Source organism: Mya arenaria, chromosome 1, assembly GCF_026914265.1.
Source record: "Mya arenaria isolate MELC-2E11 chromosome 1, ASM2691426v1".
NCBI classification, from domain to species: Eukaryota; Metazoa; Mollusca; class Bivalvia; order Myida; family Myidae; genus Mya; species Mya arenaria.
This window is the reverse complement of record NC_069122.1, coordinates 18,394,738-18,422,543: the sequence shown is the minus strand read 5'-3', so window position 1 is coordinate 18,422,543 and position 27,806 is coordinate 18,394,738. Positions and strand designations below refer to the sequence as shown.

Below are 27,806 nucleotides of genomic sequence, written 5' to 3'. Positions count from 1 at the left end.
ATTCCGTTTAAAAAGACCGTGTTTTTGGCATACTGTGTATAAAGTAAAGATTATTCGCACTATACGACTATTGCCCATAATATTATCTAAGTGCTTAATTCCTGGCAAGATTTTAAGATAATATCAAACGGCCATTATACAGCTGAAATTTTTGTAACAATTTTTTCTTTGTCAGCAAACAATTAAAATGGTAAAAATTAACCTTAATCAACTATGTAGCTGTTACCTCCCTTGTTTATATTTTAGCCACGATTACTTACTTGTCACATAACATCCATAACATCCTTAACCTGTCAAACAAGGTAGATTTTTATGAAGATTTATTGGATATATCATTTCTTTGGCAGGTAAATTCGTCTGTGCTTTGGTGTTTAGGTTGTGTATATATATCCAAAAATAATGCCGCCTTTTGAAACTTATACAGTACAGTAGCATATTTGCTTGAATTTTGTCGTTAAATTTAATCAAATCATGGACGACTGACATCTATTCAAACGTCATTTGATCATAATTATGTCAAGAAAATTGTTCTTTCTATTGTTTACAATTATTCTTAATAATACATTAAGTTTTTTTTACGATTATTCTGTTGTAGCTCTAGTCCGTATAAAAAGCCCCTTCAGAGCCTTTGGCAATTTTTGTTTTGGCGACTCTGCGCGTCCATATCCCACTTGTTGTTTTCCTAGCCAAGAATGACAGATCCCTGCGCTATGTTTATTGAGCAGAAAGATAACAGGCACCTGCTAGGTAGTAAAAATGGCAATGCTCTGTTGACAGATCAATCTGAATTTTTGTTTCATGAAACAGTAAGTGTAATAAGAGAAAGGTATTGGCTAAAAATATTTTATTTGTAACTTTTGTGTTTTTACTTAACAATGCAGTGTTAAATATTGTGGAGTTACAGTTGAAAAATATATTTTACATTGGTATGAATCAGTCGACTTGTGGCGTTTAAGGAACAAAATGAATATCCAAATGTTAAAAAAGTTCCCTAAATGTGCCTTATTGTGGCTATTGTAGCTCTTTTGGCCAAGCTCCAAATGTTGTGTATTTGTAAATGTCAACTTATATTTAAGTAAGGTTCTTATTGTGTGTGACAGAAAGTCAGAGATTAAACTGAAATCATATATATATCAATTTTTTTTATTATTAGCATAATTGTGATTTGTCATCTATAGATTGTATATATATGGCAAATGTAACAAATATTTCACTTGACATGCGAAATCAGTCGTGTGTGAAAGGTTAGTATTAAAACTTAATGATGGATTAGAATTATTGAATAATGTTGTTGTTATATTATTTATTGAAGACTGACCTTATCTATACATAACATATGACCTTGTGCCTATGTTTGTTTTAATTATCAGAGGATGTTAAAATATATCTTAATCATTAAGATCTATGTCAATGTACAGCTTATTTGCAGTTCATCCAGTTTGTTTACCATTGTAAATGTGACCACTATGTATTTTGCAATATCGGAGTCATTAAAATGTATCTTAATCTTTAAGATCTATTTAAAATGACAATGTACAAAGTTGAATAACAGTACACATATAGATCAGTGCATAATTTGAAATATGTAATTATTGAAATGAAAGAAATACTACACATATATTATAGATCAGTGGATAATTTGAAATAAGTAATTATTGAAATGAAAAAATACTACACATATAGATCAGTGCATAATTTGAAATATGTAATTATTGAAATGAAAAAAATACTACACATATATTATAGATCAGTGGATAATTTGAAATATGTAATTATTGAAATGAAAAAAATACTACACATATAGATCAGTGCATAATTTGAAATATGTAATTATTGAAATGAAAGAAAACTACACATATAGATCAATCAGGGGCGTAGCTTGACGAAAGTATATGTGTAGGCCACTTTCTGAGGAGGGGGGGGGTCACGGGATTTCGTTTTAGCTAGGTGGTCTTGGGTGCGTTTTAGCGTATATTTCCTTGTTGTAAAAACATTAATGAGAGTTACGATATCAATTTGCAGTGCCGTAGCCAGACCTAAAAAAACACTGAAAAAGCGATTTCCTGCATTCAGGAGTATCTTTGGTCGATGGTTTGTGTACATTGAGGCAAATGAAGTAAGTCGAAAAGAGCTATAGAAATTGTTATATGCCAACAAAACACAGAGGCAGCTGCCTTGGTGTGCCTCAGCTACGGCACTGGTATGTTTTACCTTAAATAAATGTTTTATGTAATGAACAGCGTCAAAGCGCAGACTACTGGTATGCAAATTTCGACAAATTATATACGTAACATTAATGCCGTATGAATGTGTATTTTAGTGAAAATGAAAACGATAGATTTGAAATGCCTGGTTTCTGATATATTAATTAAGTTTTTATTGCAGATTTGGCATTTTTTCTGAAAATTGTGTAGGCCGCGGCCTACACGGCCTATAGGAAGCTACGCCCCTGTCAATGCATAATTTGAAATATGTAATTATTGAAATGAAAGAAAAAAACTACACATATAGATCAGTGCATAATTTGAAATAAGTAATTATTGAAATGAAAAAAATACTACACATATAGATCAGTGCATAATTTGAAATATGTAATTATTGAAATGAAAAAAAATACTACACATATAGATCAGTGCATAATTTGAAATAAGTAATTATTGAAATGAAAAAAATACTACACATATAGATCAGTGCATAATTTGAAATATGTAATTATTGAAATGAAAAATTTCATGTACATAAAGCATCTTAGTAGTAGCAAACTGTTGCTATTTACAACTGTAACTTTTGTCTTAAATCTTCATTATTAATGATTGTCTAATTACCTGACTAAAGTACACAATTATCAATAACTTCAAACTTTGGGGAGACCTGCTTTATTTCAAATATTCCAAAGACAACCACCAACATGTTCAAAATGTTAAATATAAAAAATACCCCCCAAAAATGAAATTCTGTCCATTTTGAAATTACACATGTTTCTGTTTAACTTGTTTTGCAGGAGCTACCTCATGTAAGGCATTTAAGAAACACAGTCTAAACTATGGAGGCAGAATCTCAGCCAGACGGGGAAGAAAGCGGACAGTCCAGACCACAAGTAATGAATGATGACGGAGATCAGTCTGTCCGTGAAGATGGAGGTCATAATCCTGTTGACCCTAATGGTCAGTTTAGTGGTCATTCTGCTGATGTAAACACTCGGACAACCCAGGCTTCAACATACTTTGACCAGAAGATAGTCATTCCACATTCGGAAGGGGTTTGTCCTGTTTACAATTTAAAATGTGCAAAGTGCATGTAAAGATGCAAACACCATATTGATTGATTATTCTTTCTCTAGCCATATAAATCAAATGATGCCAAAAAAATATGGGGTCACAAAGGCATCTCAAATTTACATAATTACAATTTGGATATCTTAAATTTGTTTTCCTGAGAACTTTATCATTTAAGTGCACAAATTACTTGCAAAGTTGAAAAGGATGTTATCCTTTTAAAACTGGCTGCAAAATTAGCATTTTTACTTTGTGTTACTCCCCAGTTTCAGTTCAGACTTATAACCCTTTCAGACAGGAGTAGGTTTAATGAGAATCTAACAGTTGTTTAATCTTCTGTCTTTCCAATAAAACAATAAGGTTTTGTGATAGCATTTGGCATTTTAGCCTTGTCACCATCAGTAGGTTTGTTGTGCAAACAAATTTATCCTAGCCAAAATTTAAACAGTTTAAAATGTTAACATAAAACTCAATACATTTACACTTGTTGCCAGCAAAAATTTGCATTTGTGTAGCATGCAAGACTTATAACTCTTGTTTTAATAATTGTTGAAATGCTTCCTCCTTTTCATGAAAAACCCCACAACAAAAACAGGCTGGCATTGGAAACCGCTCATTGTGCTCTTATTCTTCTATTGCCTTAATGTATCTGGCTTCTTATTAACATTGATTCATCTCCACCAGGTGCGGTTTAGTTTTCGGACTCTGTGGGCGTTCACTGGTCCCGGTTTTCTGATGAGCATTGCATACCTCGACCCAGGAAACATCGAGTCAGATCTAAGATCTGGAGCTCTTGCACAATTTAAGGTACTTGATTTTTCATGAGAAATTCACATAACACTAATAAAAAGTAAGTCTGCCATCTCCAATAAAGGAACTTATCCAAATAGAGTAGTGAATAAAATTCACAACATTGTTATATTTCCTCTGGAATGTCACAATTTTACATTATTAAAATCAGTGTGACTCAACAACATGTCAGTTAGTTTTCTAGTTAATACTATTAGCATGATTTTTTAAAGGCATTAATAACCTAGTATGAACCATTCAAGTCGTTTCCTGGTTAAAAACCAGCACTAATGTCCATTTAAAAGAGAAAGGGTCTCTTATGGGGCTCATATATGTGGTGGTATTGGAGTTATCGTTGGCGCTGCATGGCTGTAAGATGACAATTGGCGACAACTTTTTGCCAGTATCGATTTAACAAATTTTATTTGTTTTCAATTGTTTTGTTGACAATTTGACATAAATGTGCTTGTTATTTGTTGGGAAAATTTACAAAAAAACCCTGATATTATCAAATTATATTACCTGTTTATATATGTTTTTTGTTTGTCTGTCTTTCACTGAAGAAGTCCATATTTTGTAACAACCATGGTGCCGTTATTGGCAGTAGTGGCTGCGTCCTTGAGCAATCATTTAAACCTAGCTTGGCCATCTTTGCTAATATTTATACTAAAACAAATGTTTTCCACTGAAAAAATGTGACAAATTACATAAAGATTGCACTTTTCACTGCTTTATTTTATTTGATTCTAAAGCCATTCACTAAGAGTGATTTTATTTATCATTATACTGACTAACTAGATGTGAAATGACACAAAATGTTTTTTTAAATTTTCTGATAATTTTGAAGTTACAATTTATCTATCTTCTCACTCCCTCAAGTAAGTTTCAACTGTTAATAACTTGTAAGGTGTGTTGTAGCAATATCTTTCGCATTGTTATTTAATTTGATCTGTTGATCTGTTTTTCAAAAAAAAGTAGAGTCTAGGTACTGTTTAATCCTTTGTGTGACTGCAAAAACTTTAACATTTGATATTACCAATATGGATATTATACACAACCAGTGGCAATGTGCAAATGTGTAGCTACAACAGGCAACTGTTTTTATGACCCTTGATAGATTGAAACAATCAGATAAGCATGGACATCTCAGCATGCTTGTGGTGCAGTTCTTGTATTTGTGGACTGAGAGGGAAAAGCTTCCCAGGGTTCTCATTGAGAACCAGGTGGCGTCCAAAAAAATTATTTTTAGCTACTAAGAATTTACGATTTTTTTAAGAAAAATAAGAAACATAAGGAAACTAGTCAGTAACATTTATTTACTGATTGGGATGGTTCAGCCCAAAGTGATAGATTCGCCTGGGTTCCTGATGGGAAATTAAATAAAAAAGCTAAAAGAACCTTTTTCGATCTCATACATGTACCTTAATGCTACACTCTAACAGATTAACAGTTTTGACCTTTTTTGTCTCAGAATCATCTCATTTTGGCATCAGCGCCTTCAATTCAGACATATTAGATAACTCACAATAAAATGGATCTGAATTGTTTGGTAAACTGCCGAAAATTTTATTTTTCTTTAAGCGTAAGTACTGCTTTTAGCCATAAAAAAACAAGTTTTAAACGTAAATATGAAAACTGTAATGTACTCTTTTGTTAGCAGTTTTATATTACTGGTTTCCAGACATTTACGCAAAAATTGCCTCATTCCAAGATAAAAAATAAAAAAGGTGTCAGAACAGTCAATCTGTGAGAGTGCAGCTTTAAGTTGCTCCATTTCAACATTCAGCTCGTTGTTTTTCCAGAGATTGAGGTATTGTCATAACCTTTGTATCATTCTTTGCATGGAGCTGCAACAACTTTAATCTTGTTCATAACTGAAAAAAAACATTAAAAAAATGCATATGACACTGAGTAGACATGTTGTCAGAAACAATAGGGATATGTACAGAAAGGCCCTGATTACTCAATTATAATTAAAAATGTCAGACAAGCATGGATGTTCACTCTGCGATGCTCTTGTTTGATTTCAATTTTATACGGTTTATATTTCAGTTGCTATGGTTACTACTGGTGGCCACAATTCTGGGATTGTTGATGCAGCGTTTGTCCGCACGTCTGGGCGTTGTCACCGGCATGCACCTGGCTGAAGTTTGTTGTCGATGGTACCCGCGGGTACCGAGAATCCTGCTCTGGATCATGGTTGAAATCGCTATCATAGGTGGGTTATAAATATACCATGCATTATTTCACTGACTTTGAAGAGTGCTTGAGTTTTAGCATAATGTTATAAAGTTTCTATCTCAAAAGTGCTTTACTTTTTAGAAAGAAGACAGTTATTTAAAGGCAAATTTAACTCCATTAAGTTTGCAATAAATTTCACCCCATGGATATTTGCACTAATATGCTCATTTTGCCTTCTCTTGGGCAAATTTACCCCCAGGACAAATCTCATCATATAAATGTAGTGATAAATTTTGCAAAATATACATGTTGTGTTCTGTACTATATATTATACTTCCTCTACAAAGTATTACTGGTATGGTAATTTCAGGCTCAGATATGCAGGAGGTTATTGGAACAGCCATCGCATTCTACCTCCTTTCAAATGGAAAGTAAGTACCTACCGTACATTCATGTCTGTTTCCAGGGATCATTTGCCCTTACCGATACTTTAACATTCTTGCATCTAGACAAATATTGCTTTAGTTGGCCTAAGACCACAGTTATTTTTAATGTATGTTTCATATAGACACTAACCTGGCTCTTCACTTTAAAACAGTCCCAATTGAAAAACAAGTAACTGGCTGCTGTAGAACAATCCAAGACACAACATTTAATCACAAGAAAACATAAGATTGACCAATGCAGTGTGTCTCACAAAGTTGAGTAGAAATACATGACCCTGAGGTCAAGACGGAATAAGGCTACAAACAACCAATTTACGCAGTTCCACAGGCAATGATTTTTCCAATTTTTACACTAAAAACTTTTATTGCAATACAGTGTCAAATTATGTTAAGCTCTATGCAAAAAGGCATCTGTTTCTTCTCTTTCATTCAACTTTAATAAAATATTGATACTTGAACACAAGCACTCTTTTTTTCTGTATTAACATCCGGATCTTGGTCTTAGGGGGTGGGGGTGTGAATGGATATGAAATGGCAACTAAGTATTGACAGTCATGTACTATTTATGCTCACAATGTTTTTATGTCTCCTGCATAGCTTTGTAGATATATAATGACAATGATCATATTGTTCTGTCCGTACATTGCAGCATAATCCAGCATCACTTTTTCCTTCCTCATCATATCCTTTAAGATGCACTCTTACTCCAAAATAAGATGTACCACAATTGATAGAATTGTTTTAATTGACCGAAAAAGATGAATAAACATGGAACAAAAATGGTTCTTATGAAGGATACCGTGTTTAATTTGAAAGAAAGGTACAGAAATCACAGCACTGCTACCTTAAGATAGTTGATCACTGTAAATCTTTTAGGACCCACCAGTCAGTTAATATTTGTGCATTTTCAGCTATGAAATACATTGTTATAAGTTGTTATCAGTAATTGATTTTTTTCCATAAATGCATTATTTAGTAAGTGGTTAAAGGCTTATTACTCAAAATTTATGTTTGGTCTACATGTGTATGTATTGATTTTAAAACGAATGTCACTTTAATCCAAGTTTTATAAAAATGTATACTCATATCATGTTGCTTCAGGATTCCGTTGTGGGCAGGAGTACTGATTACTATTGCTGATACTTTTACATTCCTTCTGTTGGACAAATACGGGCTGCGTAAACTGGAGGCATTCTTTGCTACTCTTATACTGATTATGGCTGTCACATTTGGGTATGAGGTAAGAATATTATTTTGTACACCTGTCAATCTATGTGAACCAAAAACTTTAATTTTTCGCCAAAAATAGTCTTAAAAACAGCCAGTCTTTTAAAAGGCTAAATAAATATCATATAAACCGACCAAATTTGAAAATGATTTAATTTTTTACTCCTAATAAAGTAACACTCTTATACATACACGTGTATAATAAACATAAATTTTGAGTGATAAACCTTCAACACCTTACTAAATAATGCATTTATGGAAAATATTAATTATTGATAACAATATCATAACCATGTATTTAATAGCTTAAAACGCAAAAATATTTAATGATTGGTGAATGCTAAAAGAATTACTGCGATCTACTTTCGTCTCATAAGGTAGCAATACCATGTTTTCTGCACATTTCTTTCAAATTAAACTTGGTTTCTAGCCAGCAACACAATCCTTTGCCTGAAGTTATTTCAATACATAGGGACCGGGAATTAGGAGACTGAATGAGTGTACTAGCTGTTTTGTCTTGAGGCGTAAAAAAAAAAAATGTTGTTTTTTTCAGTTTCGTGCTCTCAAAAAATAGTGTATGTAGGTTGGCATTTTTATTTTTTTTACTTTTTTTATTAGGCAAATTAATTCTTAAGATGTTTCTGTTACCCAAAGCTATAAATTATATCCGTAATAACACCTATACACTCAGTATTAGTATTTCTGATATTGCTTAAAGCCAAAAACACTTTTTTAAGAAAAAATCAACCAAATAAAAACATATATTTCTCAAGGCAAAACAATGTTTAAGGTTGGGGCAAAAAATTGGGAAGGACGAGAAACCAGAAACAAACAATTTTTTTTTACGCCTTACTTAAAATTGTGAACCCAAATAATTGCTTTAAACAGCTGGGAGACAAGGGCCATAAATATAATAACATGTTTTATATTTAGGTATCTAATAGTGGCCCCAAATCAGGTTGATGTATTGGTTTACTGTTCATCCCTAATTGTAATGTTTGTGGCCGCAGAAAAATGGAGTCATTGCTACTAGCAGGGCAAGTTTTAAGGGACATAAATCAATCTACATGTTTTATATTTTAGTATGTAAAAGTGGCCCCAAATGAGGTTGATGTTCTTGCTGAACTGTTTGTCCCTTACTGTAAAGTTTGTGTTCGCAGACAAAGGTGTCAGTGCTACTAGCATGAGTGTAGGATGATATCCCCCCGGATGATTGCCCCCCCCCCCCAGACATTAGCCCCTAGGACCATATCCCCCCGGATGATAGCCCTCCCAGACAATAGCCCCCCCAGACAATAGCCCCCCTGCATATATATAAATGACTTTACATATATACACTCTTTTAAATTTGCATATTCATAAACTCATAAAACATTAAAAAAAATGCCATTTAGTGGTCCTTTTCTGGTTCTCTATACAGACTTGTGAATCAAGTGTTCAGCGAACAGTTCAAACAGTGCATACCCTGATAAGACAAATGATAAATACCCTTTATTTAAGTATTATTTGACGTTCAATTAGGCAAACAACTTTGATGTTTCCACCATGTGAATAGTATACTATTATGCAATTAATGTGTTAGGTCAATCAGTAATTATCAACTGGAATGATAATTAAAGGTGAGAACTTACTGATCAAGGATTATTAAATAAGTGCTTAGTCAACAAATAACAGAGAAAACAATTTAACTTTTAAAATAATAAATGTTTCATTGTAAAATCACATGCTTTTTTCCGTTTATTTTTCACTATTCATGATATTTTTTTCATTGATTTATGCCTTTGGGTTGTTTCATTTTATAATAAAAATTATTGTTTTGCAAATTTGCTTAAATAAACTGGTTATAATATGCATTTTAATATTGGGGGGGATATCGTCCGTTTTTTCACTAAGAGGGGGGGCTATCTTCCGGGAGGGCTATGGTCCTAGGGGCTAATGTCTGGGGGGGCAATCATCCGGGGGGGATATTATCCGTACCTCTACTAGCATAATGAGTTCTGGGGGACATAAATCGATCAACAAGTTTTATATTTCAGTATGTAAAAGTGGCCCCTAATCAGTGTGATGTACTTGTTGAACTGTTTGTTCCTAACTGTGAAGTTTATGGTCACTTTGCTACTAGCAGTTCGAGTTTTAAGGAACATAAATCAATCTACATTATTTATATTTCAGTATGTAATAGTGACCCCTTATCAGGGTGATGTACTTGATGGAATGTATGGCACTTCTATCAGGAATTTCGGCCCAGACAGTTGCTGCAAGCTGCAGAGGAACTAGGGTCTAATAATCAATTATTGATTTAGATTTTAGTATTTGACAGGGACCCCTTATGGTGTTGATTAACTGGCTGGAATTTTTGTCTCCTACTTTCAAGAGTTTGGCACCAGACATATGCTGCACTGCACTATTGGATTTATAGGGGTCATAAATAGTCTACTTGTGTTACATTTCAGTATTTGGCATAGTCCCTTATCAGGCTGATGCCCTGAAATGTTTCTATCAACTGTCAGTATTGTGGCCCTTAGTAATAATAACTTACTACAAGTTGTAGAGGAACTAGGTCATAATTCATTTAACATGTTTTATATTGGAGACATTTTGTCCCCAGACCATTGCTACAATATTGAAAGCCATAGGGGCCATACATAGTCTACCTGTTTTATATTTCAGTATGTGACAGTGGCCCCTAACCAGGTTGAGGTACTTGCTGGAATGTTCATCCCATACTGTAAAGACTGTGGCCCCAAACAGTTGCTACAAGCTGTAGGAGTAATTGGGGCCATAATTATGCCACATAATCTCTACCTACATTCTGCCCTAGTCAAGGTATGTATCAAGTCCAGTCATCAAAATTAGAATTATGAATGAACAAGCCAGAATTCTTATACAATTGCTTGAAATCAACAATTTTGACAAGTACTGCTATATAAAAAATCAGAATTTGAGCCAGCCCGGAAAACATTTTACCAGTGAAGGGCTTGCGGGCTTGTCACACAGGGATGCCATTTTTCCTCTTTTAGGCTGATTTCCTCTTTTTTTAGCCACAAAACTTTGAATTAGAATTGTTGCCTTACATCTTATATATACAAAGAAATGTCTTTTGTATATAGTGTGATAGGGATACTCCCATTTCATCCTAGTTTCCTCCTTTTTTACAATTTGTGCATCCTTGCTTGTGTTAATTTCGACCACTGGGTGTCTAATTCTCTTCTAAGAAGTTAGAGGTTTTGATCACCACCATTATTTTTTTCTCATGGTTCCTCCCTCTCTATTATCTGAGGATAAGTTAAAAGAAATGTGCACTTAATTTTCAATCTTATTATGCCCCCCTTCGAAGAAGAGGGGTATATTGCTTTGCACAGGCATGTCGGGATGTCGGTCGGTCGGTCGGTCCGTCGGTAGACCAAAGCTTGTCCGAGTGATAACTCAACAATTCCTGGACGTATGGTCATCAAACTTCACATGAAGGTTGGGCCTGACCAGTAGATGACCCCTATTGATTTTGGGGGTCATCAGGTCAAAGGTCAAGGTCACAGTGACCTTTAATGTTAAAATAATTTTAAAGCTTGTCCGAGTGATAACTCGACAATGCCTGCACCCATGGCCCTCAAACTTGACATGGAAATTGGGCCTGAGCAGTAGATGACCCCTATTGTTTTTGGGGGTCATCAGGTCGAAGGTCAAGGTCACAGTGACCTTGAATGATAAAAGGTTGTCCGAGTGATAACGTGACAATGCCTGCACCCATGGCCCTCAAACTTGACTTGGAGGTTGTGCCTGACCAGTAGCTGACCCCTATTGTTTTTGGGGCTCGTCGGATCAAAGGTCACGTTCACAGTGACCTTGAATGGTAAAAGGTTGTCCTTGTGATAACTCAACAATGCCTGCACCCATGGCCCTCATCATTGAATTGGAGGTTGGGCCTGACCAGTAGATGACCCCTATTGTTTTTGGGGATCATCGGGCCAAAGGTCAAGGTCACAGTGACCTTGTATGGTAAAAGGTTGTCCGAGTGATAACTCAACAATGCCTGCACCCATGGCCCGCATAATTGAATTGGAGGTTGGGCCTGACCAGTAGATGACCCCTAATGTTTTTGGGGGTCATCGGGCCAAAGGTCAAGGTCACAGTGACCTTGAATGGTAAAAGGTTGTCCGAGTGATAACTCGACAATGCCTGCACCCATGGCCCTCATAATTGAATTGGAGGTTGGGCCTGACCAGTAGAAGACCCTTATTGTTTTTGGGGGTCATCGGGCCAAAGGTCAAGGTCACAGTGACCTTTAATGTTAAAATAATTTTAAAGCTTGTCCGAGTGATAACTCGACAATGCCTGCACCCATGGCCCTCAAACTTGACATGGAAATTGGGCCTGAGCAGTAGATGACCCCTATTGTTTTTGGGGGTCATCAGGTCGAAGGTCAAGGTCACAGTGACCTTGAATGATAAAAGGTTGTCCGAGTGATAACGTGACAATGCCTGCACCCATGGCCCTCAAACTTGACTTGGAGGTTGTGCCTGACCAGTAGCTGACCCCTATTGTTTTTGGGGCTCGTCGGATCAAAGGTCACGTTCACAGTGACCTTGAATGGTAAAAGGTTGTCCTTGTGATAACTCAACAATGCCTGCACCCATGGCCCTCATCATTGAATTGGAGGTTGGGCCTGACCAGTAGATGACCCCTATTGTTTTTGGGGATCATCGGGCCAAAGGTCAAGGTCACAGTGACCTTGTATGGTAAAAGGTTGTCCGAGTGATAACTCAACAATGCCTGCACCCATGGCCCGCATAATTGAATTGGAGGTTGGGCCTGACCAGTAGATGACCCCTAATGTTTTTGGGGGTCATCGGGCCAAAGGTCAAGGTCACAGTGACCTTGAATGGTAAAAGGTTGTCCGAGTGATAACTCGACAATGCCTGCACCCATGGCCCTCATAATTGAATTGGAGGTTGGGCCTGACCAGTAGAAGACCCTTATTGTTTTTGGGGGTCATCGGGCCAAAGGTCAAGGTCACAGTCACCTTGAGTGGTTAGAGGTTTTCTGTGTGATAACTTGACAATGCCTGCACCCATGGCCCCCAAACTTGACTTGGAGATTGGGCCTGACAAGTACATGACCCCTATTGTTTTTTTGGGTCATCTGGCCAAAGGTCAAGGTCACAGTCACCTTGAAAGGTTAGAGGTTTTCCGTGTGATAACTTGACAATGCCTGCACCCATGGCCCTCAAACTTGACTTGGAGATTGGGCCTGTCCAGTACATGACCCCTATTGTTTTTTGGGGTCATCTGGCCAAAGGTCAAGGTCACAGTCACCTTGAATGGTTAGAGGTTTTCCGTGTGATAACTTGACAATGCCTGCACCCATGGCCCTCAAACTTGACTTGGAGATTGGGTCTGACCAGTACATGACCCCTTATGTTTTGGGGGGTCATCAGGCCAAAGGTCAAGGTCACAGTGAACTTGAATGGTAAAAGGTTGTCCAAGTGATAACTTGACAATGCCTGCACCCATGGCCCTCAAACTTGACTTGGAGGTTGGGCCTGACCAGTAGATGACCCCTATTGTTTTGGGGGTCATTGGACCAAAGGCCAAGGTCACATGTACCTTGAATGGTAAAAGGTTGTCCGAGTGATAACTCGACAATGCCTGCACCCATGGGCTTCAAACTTGACTTGGAGAATTGGCCTGACCAGGAGATAACCCCTATGGTTTTGGGGGTCATCTGGCCAAAGGTCAAGGTCACAGTGACCTGGAATGGTAAAAGGTTGTCAGAGTGATAACTAGACAATGCCTGCACCCATGTCCCTCAAACTTGACTTGGAGGTTGGGCCTGGCCAGAAGATGGTCCCTATTGATTTTAGGGGTCATTGGGCCAAAGGTCAAGGTCACAGTGACCTGGAATAGTAAAAGGTTATCCGAGTGATAACTCGACAATGCCTGCACCCATGGCCCTTAAACTTGACTTGGAGGTTGGGCCTGGCCAGAAGATGGTCCCTATTGATTTTACGGTCATTGGGCCAAACGTCAAGGTCACAGTGACCTTGAATGATAAAAGGTTGTCTGAGTGATAACTTGACAATGCCTGCACCCATGGCCCTCAAACTTGACATTTAGGTTTCTGGTGACCAGCTGATGACTCTGGATTTTGAGTTAATAGAGTCAAAGGTCATGGTCATAACACACTCTATCCTCACACTTTAATGGTCATTATCTTAAAACTGCCTTAACGGCAACAAATCAGCTGTCATTTCGGTCCATGCATATTTCATTCAATTGTCCATATAATCCTGACAACATGGCGCTCAGGGGGGGCATAATGTTTGACAAACATCTCTTGTTTTTTCTTACAGATTCAGCTTTGACACACAGTTAAACCATTTTTTTATTTATTTTATTTATTCATCCTTTTCAGTAAATTAAAACAATTGTTTTAATTGTGGTACTGCTTATTTGGAAGTAAACATGCATCATTAAGCCATGTAGCTGAAATGAATTTTCTCATGTTTATTTTTAGAATAGAAATTTCATTCATGAAATCACGATTGAATCTCATATTTTTTTCTTACCTTTTCAGTCCAGAGATGTTGATCGAAGTAAAAAGTCCGCAGTAAAGGAGGCAAACTTTTATTTCTTCATAGAAGCGGCCATCGCTTTATTTGTGTCCTTTCTCATTAACGTTTTTGTGGTGTCTATATTCGCGGAGGGATTCTATGGGAAAACATCTAGTGAGATTGTAAGTGAATGATTATCATTTGAGATATTATAAATTGGTTTGTTTCGTGATGGTTTAATATTTGCCAACGTGATTAACGACATCGTTGTTAACTTTTAAACATAAACTTACTTTAAACTTGAACTATTTGATGATGTACTCACATATTAAAATAAAACCAGTTACAGATGAAACAGTATATTAAGTCTCAAATCTTGTTAGAAATGCAGCAGATCACAAGTGTATCCATTACGCACTTCAAGAGCAGTAATGATTTGAAAGTTAACAATTAAGATGTTAACAATGTTGTTAACTCAAACAAAGTCCTGAACAATCATGTTGAATGAAGCTAGGAACTGGGATAGGGAGGCGCGAAGCGTCATCGCAAAGTTCTGCGTGACAACATCCAGGTTATTACCAAGCCTGTTTAACAACATTATTAACTTCAACAATTGGCCCTATGATAATGTCATTATTGTTAAGTTTCAAATTAATCTTTAATCACTGGAAGTAACATGGACATACTTCTAAATTTAGAGACAACTGTTTCAGCTGTGTTTGTTTTATTTGATTATATGAGCATTTAACAAACATATCACTTTTAAAAGGTAACAATGATACCTTTAATAACTTTGTTAACTTAAACCATCCAGTCTAAACAATCAGCCCAGTGTTTGATTTTAAATTGATATTGATTGTGGTATTAATTTTTGACTTTTACCAAATATCAAAGTAGCAACAGAAAACATTAAAAAAAAAATCTTTGATCTTAAAAATCTAATAAATTGTTATAACATAAATTGCCCTTCACAATTTACAATCATTTCAAATTGTATTTGAATTTTCTTTCAGTATGACAGTTGTAAAGCCAGCGATAACCCTCACGCAGAAATCTTCAATGTAAGTCACACAAAGGCAGCAGTAATGAGAATTTTTTCTTTGGCCACCATGTATTTTTGCTTTAGTGTTGCATAATGTAGTTTTTTCCTGTAACCGGAGTAGAAAACTTTTATCTTAATTATCCAAATTCATACATTTATGTGAAAAGAACACTTATTGATATGTTTTATTTGACTTTGTAGCTGCACTATCACAGATTGAACGTTTTGACAACTTTTTTATTTTTTGTCTTGGAACGAGCCAATTTTTGCGAAAATCCATTTGAACCACTTATATAAGACTGCTGACAAAAAATCAGATCACAGATTTTTATGTGTAAGTTCAAAATTGATGTTTTATGCATTTTTGTCAGCAATCTTATATCATTGGTTTGCAGATATTTACGCAAAAATTTGCTCTTTCCGAGACAAAAAATAAAAAAGTTGTAAAAATGCTATATCTGTGATAGTGCAGCTTTAAAACTTGAAATTTGAATGGTAACATGTAGGTGGAGTTAATTAGCAGTGCAATAAATAGCTTGCGGATAAATTTCTTTAATGTTTTATTTGACTCTATAAAGTTATGAAATTTAATTGTAACAAGAAAGCCCAGCTAATTGGCCATACAATAAATAGCTTGCAGATAAATAACTTTGTTTTATTTAACTATAAACAAGTTACGAAATTGAATGGTAACAAGTAGGTGGAGCTTTTAACTTGTGCAATAAGTTGCTTGTGGATAAATTACAATGTACAACACTTTTCACTTATATGCATGCTAGTTGTTGAACGTTGTCTTTGAATTCAAAATCAGTTACTTCAGGAACTGGTCTCATAATTGAAATTATCCATTGGCACTTATGGGCTAGTGTATGATTTCAATAACGCTGGTAGTGGTTGCAGTAGCTGTTATATAATGCTATAGAAACAGATTAGTGCTAAGGAAGATGTTGTCTGGTTAGCACACTGGCTCCTCACCGAGGCCTCCCAGGTTCGATTCCCGGCCTGGGCGCATGTGAGTTGGGTTTGTGTTCACCAAGCCGGACAAGTGGGTCTCCTCTGAGTACTCTGTTTTCCCCCACAACACAAGACCTAACTCTCACATAAAATCGTGCTAACGAGCGTGATTAAAATAATGTTGTAATAACTTGTCATTCACACTCGTTGTAAATTAAATTATATATGAAGTTTAAAATAGGAAACATGAGTTTTTCGTATAGGTGTTTTTCAATGTAATTTTTGATTTTATTTTGTAGACAAACAGTACAGAAGTTGAAGTGGACATATTCAGAGGGGTTAGTATTTATTACCATATACAATTTAAAAGAATCTTTATTTAAATCGGATATATAATAACAATAAGTTCATACCCCATTGGCTTGAACTTTCTTGGCTCGAATTCCTTGTTGGCTCAAACTGTATATAAAGGACTGATTTCTTTATACTGAATGTAAGCATTCCCACTTGGCTGTGATCACAGAGGTAATTTCACCGGTCCCAGGAAGTTCAAGTGAAGATATTAGCTCGTAAAGCCTGACATTTTCATTTTGTTAAACAATATTTATTATTTAACAAATTTTGTTAAGCTGGGAATACATTATTGTATTTAATAAATTGAAGCGTTTATTATACCCATGGCAAAACCAAATTTTTTGTGGTCATTGTGATATAATATTTCTATTTTTCAAACTGACAATGTTTTTATACATATCACAATAAAATCTAAATTTTTACCACCATGCAATATCACATTGCTTGTTTTGTTTGACAGGGTGTGTTTCTCGGTTGTCAGTTTGGCTTAGCTGCAATGTATGTCTGGGCTGTAGGGGTGCTGGCGGCTGGACAGAGCTCTACCATGACTGGCACATACACTGGACAGTTTGTTATGGAGGTAGGTAACATGTACATCTGGGCTGTAGGGTAGCTGGCGGCTGGACAGAGCTCTACCATGACTGGCACATACACTGGGCAGTTTGTTATGGAGGTAGGTAACATGTCTATCTAGGCAGTAGGGTAGCTGGCGGCTGGACAGAGCTCTACCATGACTGGCACATACACTGGACAGTTTGTTATGGAGGTAGGTAACATGTACATCTGGGCTGTAGGGTAGCTGGTGGCTGAACAGAGCTCTACCATGACTGGCACATACACTGGGCAGTTTGTTATGGAGGTAGGTAACATGTCTATCCAGGCAGTAGGGTAGCTGGTGGCTGGACAGAGCTCTACCATGACTGGCACATACACTGGGCAGTTTGTTATGGAGGTAAGTAACATGTCTATCTGGACTGTAGGGTAGCTGGCAGATGAATAGAGCTCTACCATGACTGGCACATACATTGGACAGTTTGTTATGGAGGTAGGTAACATATGCATCTGGACTGTAGGGTAGCTGGGATAAAGCACTGCCATGACTGGCACATACACTGGGCAGTTTGTTATGGAGGTAGGTAACATGTATATCTTTTATCTGTAGGGGTGCTGGCAGCTGGACAGAGCTCTGCCATGACGGGCACATACACTGGGCAGTTTGTTATGGAGGTAGGTAACATGTACATCTGGACTGTAGGGTAGCTGGCGGCTGGACAGAGCTCTACCATGACTGGCACATACACTGGGCAGTTTGTTATGGAGGTAGGTAACATGTATATCTGGACTGTAGGGTAGCTGGCGGCTGGACAGAGCTCTACCATGACTGGCACATACACTGGACAGTTTGTTATGGAGGTAGGTAACATGTATATCTGGGCTGTAGGGTAGCTGGCGGCTGGACAGAGCTCTACCATGACTGGCACATACACTGGGCAGTTTTTTTATGGAGGTAGGGAATATGTATATCTGGACTGTAGGGTAGCTGGACAGAGCTCTACCATGACTGGCACATACACTTGACAGTTTTTAATGGAGGCAGGTAACATGTACATCTGGGCTGTAGGGTAGCTGGCGGGTGGACAGAGCTCTACAATGACTGGCACATACACTGGGCAGTTTTTTATGGAGGCAGGTAACATTTATATCTGGGCTGTAGGGTTGCTGGCAGCTGGTTCTACCATGCCTGTTTTTTTTATTACATTGGAAAAAATGTCCAAGCTGAAAATGCTGAATGATACGGTTATAGTCTTCTTATCTGGTCTCACTATTGACTGAATTGTACAAAGGCATTTTGATAATCAGCAATAGTTAGCATTAAAGACAAGATGGCCATTATTTGGCAGCATGCATCATTTCAGGGTTAACTACCTACATTGGCAGCATGTGTAGCTGTAGGATTTTTGCTAGAGCGTTATAGGAGGGTGTTGTATCCTGTCCGTTATTGGAAGCACCCTTCTGCTCTAATGGATACCAGAATGTGCACCCTCCTGCCTTCAAAGAATTAATTCCTTAAGATAATCGAATATTACTTTGTTTTATTTTCTGCAGCCTCCTGTTCCTTTTAAACCCTGACTAACAATCCTTTCCACTACTTTTCTGACTGTACATCATTATTAATTGTACCATTATACTATCTTTCAGGGCTTTCTGGATCTACATTGGAAGCGCTGGCAGAGAGTTTTACTGACCAGATCTATTGCAATCTTTCCCACAATTCTCCTGGCAGTGTTTGAAGGCATACAGGTAGAAACTTATATTCTATGTGGTTTGGTTAATTCCGTCTTTGCCTGAATTTTCTTGTAAGTTGTTTTAACATGTTATTTTGGTTGAATTGTATCTACCCGCACTGTCAATGCTGACAAATCAGTCATAGCTGTTGCTTTAATCAGCCTCCTTAATTAGCAGCAACATCATCAATATCATCGTCATAACTATCAGATTCATCACTTTCATCATCACCACCATCATCATCATCACCACCATTATTGTCATTATCGTCATCATCACCATCATTTCATTATTGTTGTTGTCCCCATCTTCATATTATCATCATTATATCATAATCAACAGCACCAACACCTTGACTACCATCACCATCACCTTAACAACCAACATCATCATTGTATCTGTTTTATTATGATTATTCTTGACAAAATCCTTCTATGAATTTTTAAGGACCTCACGGTCATGAATGACCTACTAAATGTTGTGATGAGCCTTCAGCTTCCATTTGCTTTGCTGCCAGTCCTAACATTTACCAGTTCACCCGCTATAATGGCCGACTTTGTGAACGGCATGTGAGTAGTCCCACTTAGTTTATTGACTTATCCCCCTTATTTTCATTATATCTACATTTATGACTTGTTTAATTTTGTGATGAAAATTGGGGTTTGCCTTGCTCCCAGTCCTAATATTATTACTTCACTCCATGAAATTGCTGACTTTGCTAATGGCATATGAGTAGTCCCCCTTTACATATTGAATGATCTCCCCTATATATATTTGACTATGTATATTTTGAAGTTATGATAATCTCTAAAAAAAACAATTGACAGAAAAAATATGAACTCATATTTTAGCCTATTAAAGTCTATGATATTGTCAGATTCTATACGTGTTAAATATTTTAGATTTGCTTGTATGTTAATGAAACAATCCTTGGCCAGAATTTCAACTTGACAAAATTTTGTAGAACGAGGCAACGCTGAAATTTTGGGCAATGATTGCATCATTAAAATACAAGCATTTAATTCTAAAATATTTCACACTAGTAGAAGCAGTAAATAGCATAGTCTTTAATAGGCTAAGATATATTTTCATATCTTTTCTGTCAAATAGTTATTTAGAAATTAATGTCACTTTACTGTTTGTTTACATCGGTTGTGACCTGTGGTGACCCATGTGAGAGCCCCTTTATGTCACGCGATTTCTCATCCTGTTATTGGTTTCTCATTGATTCATGAATAATTAATGTTTACAATGCTAAAGCAGTCTTCATAATTTCATGTCTTCAGAGTGATGAAGGTTATAGCTAGCGTGCTGACTGTGGTTGTCATAGGGATCAACCTGTTCTTCGTGGCTGTGTTCATCCAACGTCTTCCCGAGCATTGGGCCATCTACCTGGCCATAGCTGTCGTTGTTTGTCTCTATATGGCATTTGTGCTGTATTTGGTAAGCAATTTTGACTTTTAAATTTGCATTGTGATTGTCAACATTTTATTGGTACCTTAAAAGTGGTTTGCCATTAGTCTATGTTTAAAAATTACTTTTGAAAGTACCAGTAATTCCAGTTATTCTATATTTAAAAAAGAATCTCTTAAAATAAGTTATGTCCCAGTTAGTCTGTATTAAACAAATGTATCTTGTAAGTAGTTTCCTAGTTGGTAAACATTTAAAAATATATCATGAAAGTAGTTTCAAACTTTCCAAGTAAGTCTACTGGGCGAGTACCTAAATCGGAACACTTTGGCCACTATTTTTGAAATATTTTAAGTTAGACTTGCACCACAACTACAAAATTTTCCACCAGCATACTAGGATTCAAGACCAATTGGTTGATATCAACGGCATTTTTCAAGATATACCAATCTGAATAAAAAGTGCTTTATTAACCGCAATGTTGAAGACTGCCATTTTCGTCCTCGGAGTACCTAAATATGGAACAGTTTTAATTTGTTATTTATTTTTATGTATTCTTTTAAAATTATTGCTCCATGTTTTTTTTTAAGTAAATTGATAATTTATGTTATTTCTAGCTTGTCTTTTATTGTCATTTTTTGTCAGTAAAATTTGATGGTTTCAGTAAAATACAGGCTGTACCAATATGCTGTGATTGTGGCAAGCATGAAGTCTTTCCCCCACATGCCATGTATTGACATTTGAACATGAAAAACTTTAAATGATCGCAGTATTTGAAATACTTACCAGAGAATGTGTACCTTGGAACTTGTATCTGAAGCAAGCGTCTTTATTGATTAAAATCATAAATAAATTGATCTTGATAAAAAAAACACTTTTATAATGGGTGTTCCATATTCAGGTACTGTTCCAATTTAGGTACTCGCCCAGTACAATTAAAAAATATATCTTGAATGAAGTTTTCCAGTTATGATACATTTAAAAAAAATAATATTGCAAGTAGTTTTAGGGCATTGCCTTGCCACAACAAATAAGGCATGTCACTGGTAACCAGTGTACCAACTGACTGGAGAACCACTTTCAATAAAAAAAATAAAAATATCTTGGAAGTTGTTTCTGAGTAAGCCTTCATTGTATAAGATATCTTGAAAGATGATTTCAACTAACTCTTAATTTTATAAGATATCTTTAAGTTGTTTCCTAGTTAGTTTTCATTTTAGAAAATATCTTTCCTCAAGTTAGTTAACATGTTTGAAGATATCTTGAAAGTAATGCCCCAGGCAGTAGGTACACATGTTACCAGTGTTACGCATAATCTTGAAAGTAATGCCCCAGTCAGTAGGTACACATGTTACCAGTGTTAACGCATAATCTTGAAAGTAATGCCCCAGTCAGTAGGTACACATGTAACCAGTGTTAATGCATAATCTTGAAAGTAATGCCCCAGTCAGTAGGTACACATGTTACCAGTGTTAACGCATAATCTTGAAAGTAATGCCCCAGGCAGTAGGTACACATGTAACCAGTGTTAACGCATAATCTTGAAAGTAATGCCCCAGGCAGTAGGTACACATGTAACCAGTGTTAACGCATAATCTTGAAAGTAATGCCCCAGTCAGTAGGTACACATGTAACCAGTGTTAACGCATAATCTTGAAAGTAATGCCCCAGTCAGTAGGTACACATGTAACCAGTGTTAACGCATAATCTTGAAAGTAATGCCCCAGTCAGTAGGTACACATGTAACCAGTGTTACGCATAATCTTGAAAGTAATGCCCCAGTCAGTAGGTACACATGTAACCAGTGTTACGCATAATCTTGAAAGTAATGCCCCAGTCAGTAGGTACACATGTAACCAGTGTTACGCATAATCTTGAAAGTAATGCCCCAGTCAGTAGGTACACATGTAACCAGTGTTAATGCATAATCTTGAAAGTAATGCCCCAGTCAGTAGGTACGCATGTAACCAGTGTTGATGCATAATCTTGAAAGTAATGCCCCAGGCAGTAGGTACGCATGTAACCAGTGTTACGCATAATCTTGAAAGTAATGCCCCAGTCAGTAGGTTCGCATGTAACCAGTGTTACGCATAATCTTGAAAGTAATGCCCCAGTCAGTAGGTACACATGTATCCAGTGTTACGCATAATCTTGAAAGTAATGCCCCAGTCATTAGGTACGCATGTAACCAGTGTTAACGCATAATCTTGAAAGTAATGCCCCAGTCAGTAGGTACGCATGTAACCAGTGTTAACGCATAATCTTGAAAGTAATGCCCCAGTCAGTAGGTACGCATGTAACCAGTGTTAACGCATAATCTTGAAAGTAATGCCCAAGTCAGTAGGTTCGCATGTAACCAGTGTTACGCATAATCTTGAAAGTAATGCCCCAGTCAGTAGGTTCGCATGTAACCAGTGTTACGCATAATCTTGAAAGTAATGCCCCAGTCAGTAGGTACACATGTAACCAGTGTTACGCATAATCTTGAAAGTAATGCCCCAGTCAGTAGGTACACATGTAACCAGTGTTAATGCATAATCTTGAAAGTAATGCCCCAGTCAGTAGGTACACATGTAACCAGTGTTAATGCATAATCTTGAAAGTAATGCCCCAGTCAGTAGGTACACATGTAACCAGTGTTACGCATAATCTTGAAAGTAATGCCCCAGTCAGTAGGTACACATGTAACCAGTGTTAACGCATAATCTTGAAAGTAATGCCCCAGTCAGTAGGTACACATGTAACCAGTGTTACGCATAATCTTGAAAGTAATGCCCCAGTCAGTAGGTACACATGTAACCAGTGTTACGCATAATCTTGAAAGTAATGCCCCAGTCAGTAGGTACACATGTAACCAGTGTTAATGCATAATCTTGAAAGTAATGCCCCAGTCAGTAGGTACACATGTAACCAGTGTTACGCATAATCTTGAAAGTAATGCCCCAGTCAGTAGGTACACATGTAACCAGTGTTACGCATAATCTTGAAAGTAATGCCCCAGGCAGTAGGTACACATGTAACCAGTGTTACGCATAATCTTGAAAGTAATGCCCCAGTCAGTAGGTACACATGTAACCAGTGTTAATGCATAATCTTGAAAGTAATGCCCCAGTCAGTAGGTACACATGTAACCGGTGTTACGCATAATCTTGAAAGTAATGCCCCAGTCAGTACGCATAATCTTGAAAGTAATGCCCCAGTCAGTAGGTACACATGTAACCAGTGTTACGCATAATCTTGAAAGTAATGCCCCAGTCAGTAGGTACACATGTAACCAGTGTTAATGCATAATCTTGAAAGTAATGCCCCAGTCAGTAGGTACACATGTAACCAGTGTTAATGCATAATCTTGAAAGTAATGCCCCAGTCAGTAGGTACACATGTAACCAGTGTTAACGCATAATCTTGAAAGTAATGCCCCAGTCAGTAGGTACACATGTAACCAGTGTTACGCATAATCTTGAAAGTAATGCCCCAGTCAGTAGGTACACATGTAACCAGTGTTACGCATAATCTTGAAAGTAATGCCCCAGTCAGTAGGTACACATGTAACCAGTGTTAATGCATAATCTTGAAAGTAATGCCCCAGTCAGTAGGTACACATGTAACCAGTGTTACGCATAATCTTGAAAGTAATGCCCCAGTCAGTAGGTACACATGTAACCAGTGTTACGCATAATCTTGAAAGTAATGCCCCAGTCAGTAGGTACACATGTAACCAGTGTTACGCATAATCTTGAAAGTAATGCCCCAGTCAGTAGGTACACATGTAACCAGTGTTACGCATAATCTTGAAAGTAATGCCCCAGTCAGTAGGTACACATGTAACCAGTGTTAATGCATAATCTTGAAAGTAATGCCCCAGTCAGTAGGTACACATGTAACCAGTGTTAATGCATAATCTTGAAAGTAATGCCCCAGTCAGTAGGTACACATGTAACCAGTGTTAATGCATAATCTTGAAAGTAATGCCCCAGTCAGTAGGTACACATGTAACCAGTGTTACGCATAATCTTGAAAGTAATGCCCCAGGCAGTAGGTACACATGTAACCAGTGTTACGCATAATCTTGAAAGTAATGCCCCAGGCAGTAGGTACACATGTAACCAGTGTTACGCATAATCTTGAAAGTAATGCCCCAGTCAGTAGGTACACATGTAACCAGTGTTAACGCATAATCTTGAAAGTAATGCCCCAGTCAGTAGGTACACATGTAACCAGTGTTAACGCATAATCTTGAAAGTAATGCCCCAGTCAGTAGGTACACATGTAACCAGTGTTACGCATATATGTGGCAATGCAAGGCCCATTATACTTGTTCACTAATTGTTGAGGTATGTCCCTTGATTGACTTTAAATACAATAAAATGCAATGCTTACATTTGCACTTTAATATTTGCATGAACCGGTCGACCTTTTGTGGCCTCTGTAGGCAAGTTTCACTGGAAAAACCTAAGTCATGCATATCAAGAACACAAATTAATAATTCTCAACAATTTTCATGGTAAATGATTAAATTACAACCAAAATCACCACATAAAAAAGTAATGAAAAGGGGAAAATGTAAATATATGGATTAATTCTTATTACTTTGTGTTCATGCAGTTTGAACGCTCGACCGCGATATTGCAAAGTAACTGCCAATTTTTTATACTAGGTTACTGAAGTGGAATATAACTATGAAATATTTCCTCTTCTTTCAGGCCTGGCTTTGTCTTATAGCTATGGGCTTCCATTGTCTTGAACGTCTTCCAGTGAGTATACTCCTATATTTCTAACCTAAACCGTTTTGAAGTGAAATTATATGTGCCAGTCGTGGTAGTGAAATTATACGTTCCTATTATTCAGCTATAAGTAGGTTTATATAATGTGAATATTTTAAGAAAGATGATCCTATGTGTTTATTAATGTAGGTCAGTCTGTCTATATGTCTGTTGGGAGATAAGTCGGTTGGTAAGTTAAGACCAAGTGTTGTATGCACAAAAAAGTGATAACAGTTTGACCTTTGACTCTGAAACTTCATGATAGGCTGCTCTTGACTGGTAAGTGACCCCTATTGCATTTTGGGTCAGTAGGTCAAAGGTCAAGGTCATGGCAAGAAGTGTCATAAAAACTGTCTGTATTATTTTTTACAATGTGTGAGATTCCTTTGAGAGGTTGAGAGGCAGAGATGTATATTCACTAGAGTGGAAATCAAACCAGACAGATGATGCATATGTTCGCATACTTACTGATATATCATATTTTTACCCCTGTACTCTTTCAACTGTGTGTGATCTGCCTGAAGATGTCAAGATGTAATGCATTCACTGGAGTAAAAAACAAACTGATGTTGATATTCTTAGTGATATTTTACCCCTGTGCTCTATTCAACAGTGTTTGTGTTTCCTTCCAGAGCAGAAACGAGGCAGAAATCTTTCTTAAAGATAATATTCCCTGTTTTCTATTCCACAGTGTGTTGGCTGCCTTCGAGTGCCAGAGATGTACAGTGTTCACTAGAGTGGACCAAAGGGTATGTTTTTCTTACAGACAATTTTACCCTGATCTCTATTCCACAGTGTGTGGGTTACCTTCGAGTGCCAGAGTTGTACAGTGTTCACCAGAGTGGACCAAAGCGCATGTTTTTCTTACAGACAATTTTACCCTGTTCTCTATTCCATAGTGTGTGGGCTGCCTTCGAGTGCCAGAGATGTACAGTGTTCACCAGGGTGGACCAAAGCACGTTTTTCTTACAGACAATTTAACCCTGTTCTCTATTCCACAGTGTGTGGGCTGCCTTCGGGTGCCAGAGGTGTACAGTGGTCACCAGAGTGGACTAAAGCACATGTTTTTCTTACAATTTTACCCTGTTCTCTATTCCACAGTGTGTGGGCTGCCTTTCGACTGCCAGAGATATACAGAACACCAAGTGGATTTTTTTCTAACAAAATATTTTACTCTGTTTTATATTCCACAGTGTGTGGGCTGCCTTAGAGTGCCGGAGATGTACAGTGTTCACCAGAGTGAAAATCGAGCAGATGATACAGATGTTGACATCCTTTCGGAAACACCTATGGAACAGACATCTTATGGATCCATAGATTAAAGCTCTTTTATATTCTTTATAAACAGTGGTGTGCATTTGTCTGACTGACTCACCATAATGCCTGATGTTAACTATTGAGTGTCTCAGGGTCTGCCTTATTTTCTTTGTCTTGATTTAAATCTGCAGACGTGTCACTGATAGCAACAAATCAATTTTTCTCATTTCTTCATCTTCGTTTTGGCAAATTCTGAACTAATGTACTCAGTTCACAAAAATATTTAGCAAATGAAAATGTAACACTTAAGATAGAATAATTTGAATTTACTCTTAAAACTTTTAAAGACAAACTGAACAAAAAGTGTTTGTTTTTCTACATCTAACTTAAAACAGTGAATAGTCCTACATGTTTTCAAACATTAATGCATAAGATCATAATTGTGGCGCATATTGTGGAGCTCAATGAAATTTCTTCATTGCTAATTTTTTATTTTAAAATCTAATTAGTTTAAACATTATATATATTTTACAACGCTTGTGACGAAAGTTATGAAAAGTTATACTTAGTCACTCTTGCTGGTATGATGCTGTGCAAGAGTTTGGTCTTGTTTTGTGAGGGAAACTCGAGTACCTTGTCTGGCTTGGTGACCACTGACCAAACCCACTTTCCCCCAAGCCGTGAATCGAACATGGGTCGAATTGTGAGGGCTGAAAATTTCCCTAACTGGACAACTTGATTATGTTTATCCATTGAGAAAAAAAAGAAAACTGGACAAAACAACTCTTAGAATCTCAAATAAGAAAGGCTATCATGGAAAAATTTGCAACTTATCCATGAAGGCATCCTGAATTATTGCTGGATGAAATGAGAACAAAATTTTATTGTGGATGCTTTTGAAGTATTTCCAAAAGTAAAGTTTTATGTGCGAAATGTTCGTATTTTTAAGGTAAGAAACAATTTCTTAAGACTTTCTTCATAAAGATATATTGTACATTTGAAGAAATTGTTATTTAATTATTTTTCTTCACTCATATTAAAGTGCAATTATAGCTGATGGTATTGTTTTTATTGACACCTATTTTTATATGTATATCAATGTTTTGTGTTCATTCTAAATTAAAAGTGATATTTTTAACATATGCATTTAATGTACCTCTAATTGTGCATATATCTAGTCAGTTTATGACACATACATGTACTTAGGTTGTGGTCAGATTTTCATTATTTTTTTAATTGTTACGTTTCAAAATTTTGAAAATCGTAGTTATA

At 36.7% G+C, this 27,806-nt stretch overlaps 1 protein-coding gene across 4 annotated transcripts; it reads left to right on the top strand.

Annotated features, from left to right (window-relative positions):
• Window positions 1-239: 239 nt before the first annotated feature.
• Window positions 240-27,586, top strand: LOC128237936 (natural resistance-associated macrophage protein 2-like). Of its 4 annotated transcripts, none has more exons than XM_052953516.1 (17): window positions 240-347; window positions 2,023-2,116; window positions 3,002-3,259; window positions 3,960-4,082; window positions 6,117-6,282; window positions 6,616-6,676; window positions 7,793-7,931; window positions 10,589-10,744; window positions 14,492-14,650; window positions 15,482-15,529; window positions 16,764-16,802; window positions 17,279-17,398; window positions 19,018-19,119; window positions 19,552-19,673; window positions 20,391-20,547; window positions 25,218-25,268; window positions 26,471-27,586. In XM_052953516.1, exons 3-17 carry the CDS (start codon window positions 3,044-3,046, stop codon window positions 26,597-26,599), a joined length of 1,788 nt encoding a protein of 595 aa, XP_052809476.1. In that variant the 5' UTR covers window positions 240-347; window positions 2,023-2,116; window positions 3,002-3,043; the 3' UTR covers window positions 26,600-27,586. The 4 variants fall into 4 exon arrangements, with proteins under 4 accessions (XP_052809476.1, XP_052809486.1, XP_052809480.1 ...); XM_052953534.1 differs by having other exon boundaries at window positions 287-302; XM_052953526.1 differs by lacking the exon at window positions 2,023-2,116 and having other exon boundaries at window positions 245-302.
• The last annotated feature ends 220 nt before the right edge of the window (window positions 27,587-27,806 follow it).

Bases quoted from the DNA above. Each gene is read 5' to 3' on its own strand.
- LOC128237936 (XM_052953516.1), top strand. From the start codon at position 3,044: ATGGAGGCAGAATCTCAGCCAGACGGGGAAGAAAGCGGACAGTCCAGA. The intron at 6,283-6,615 runs GTGGGTTATAAA...TGGTAATTTCAG, and splicing joins GGTTGAAATCGCTATCATAG to GCTCAGATATGCAGGAGGTT. The intron at 19,120-19,551 runs GTAGAAACTTAT...TGAATTTTTAAG, and splicing joins CAGTGTTTGAAGGCATACAG to GACCTCACGGTCATGAATGA.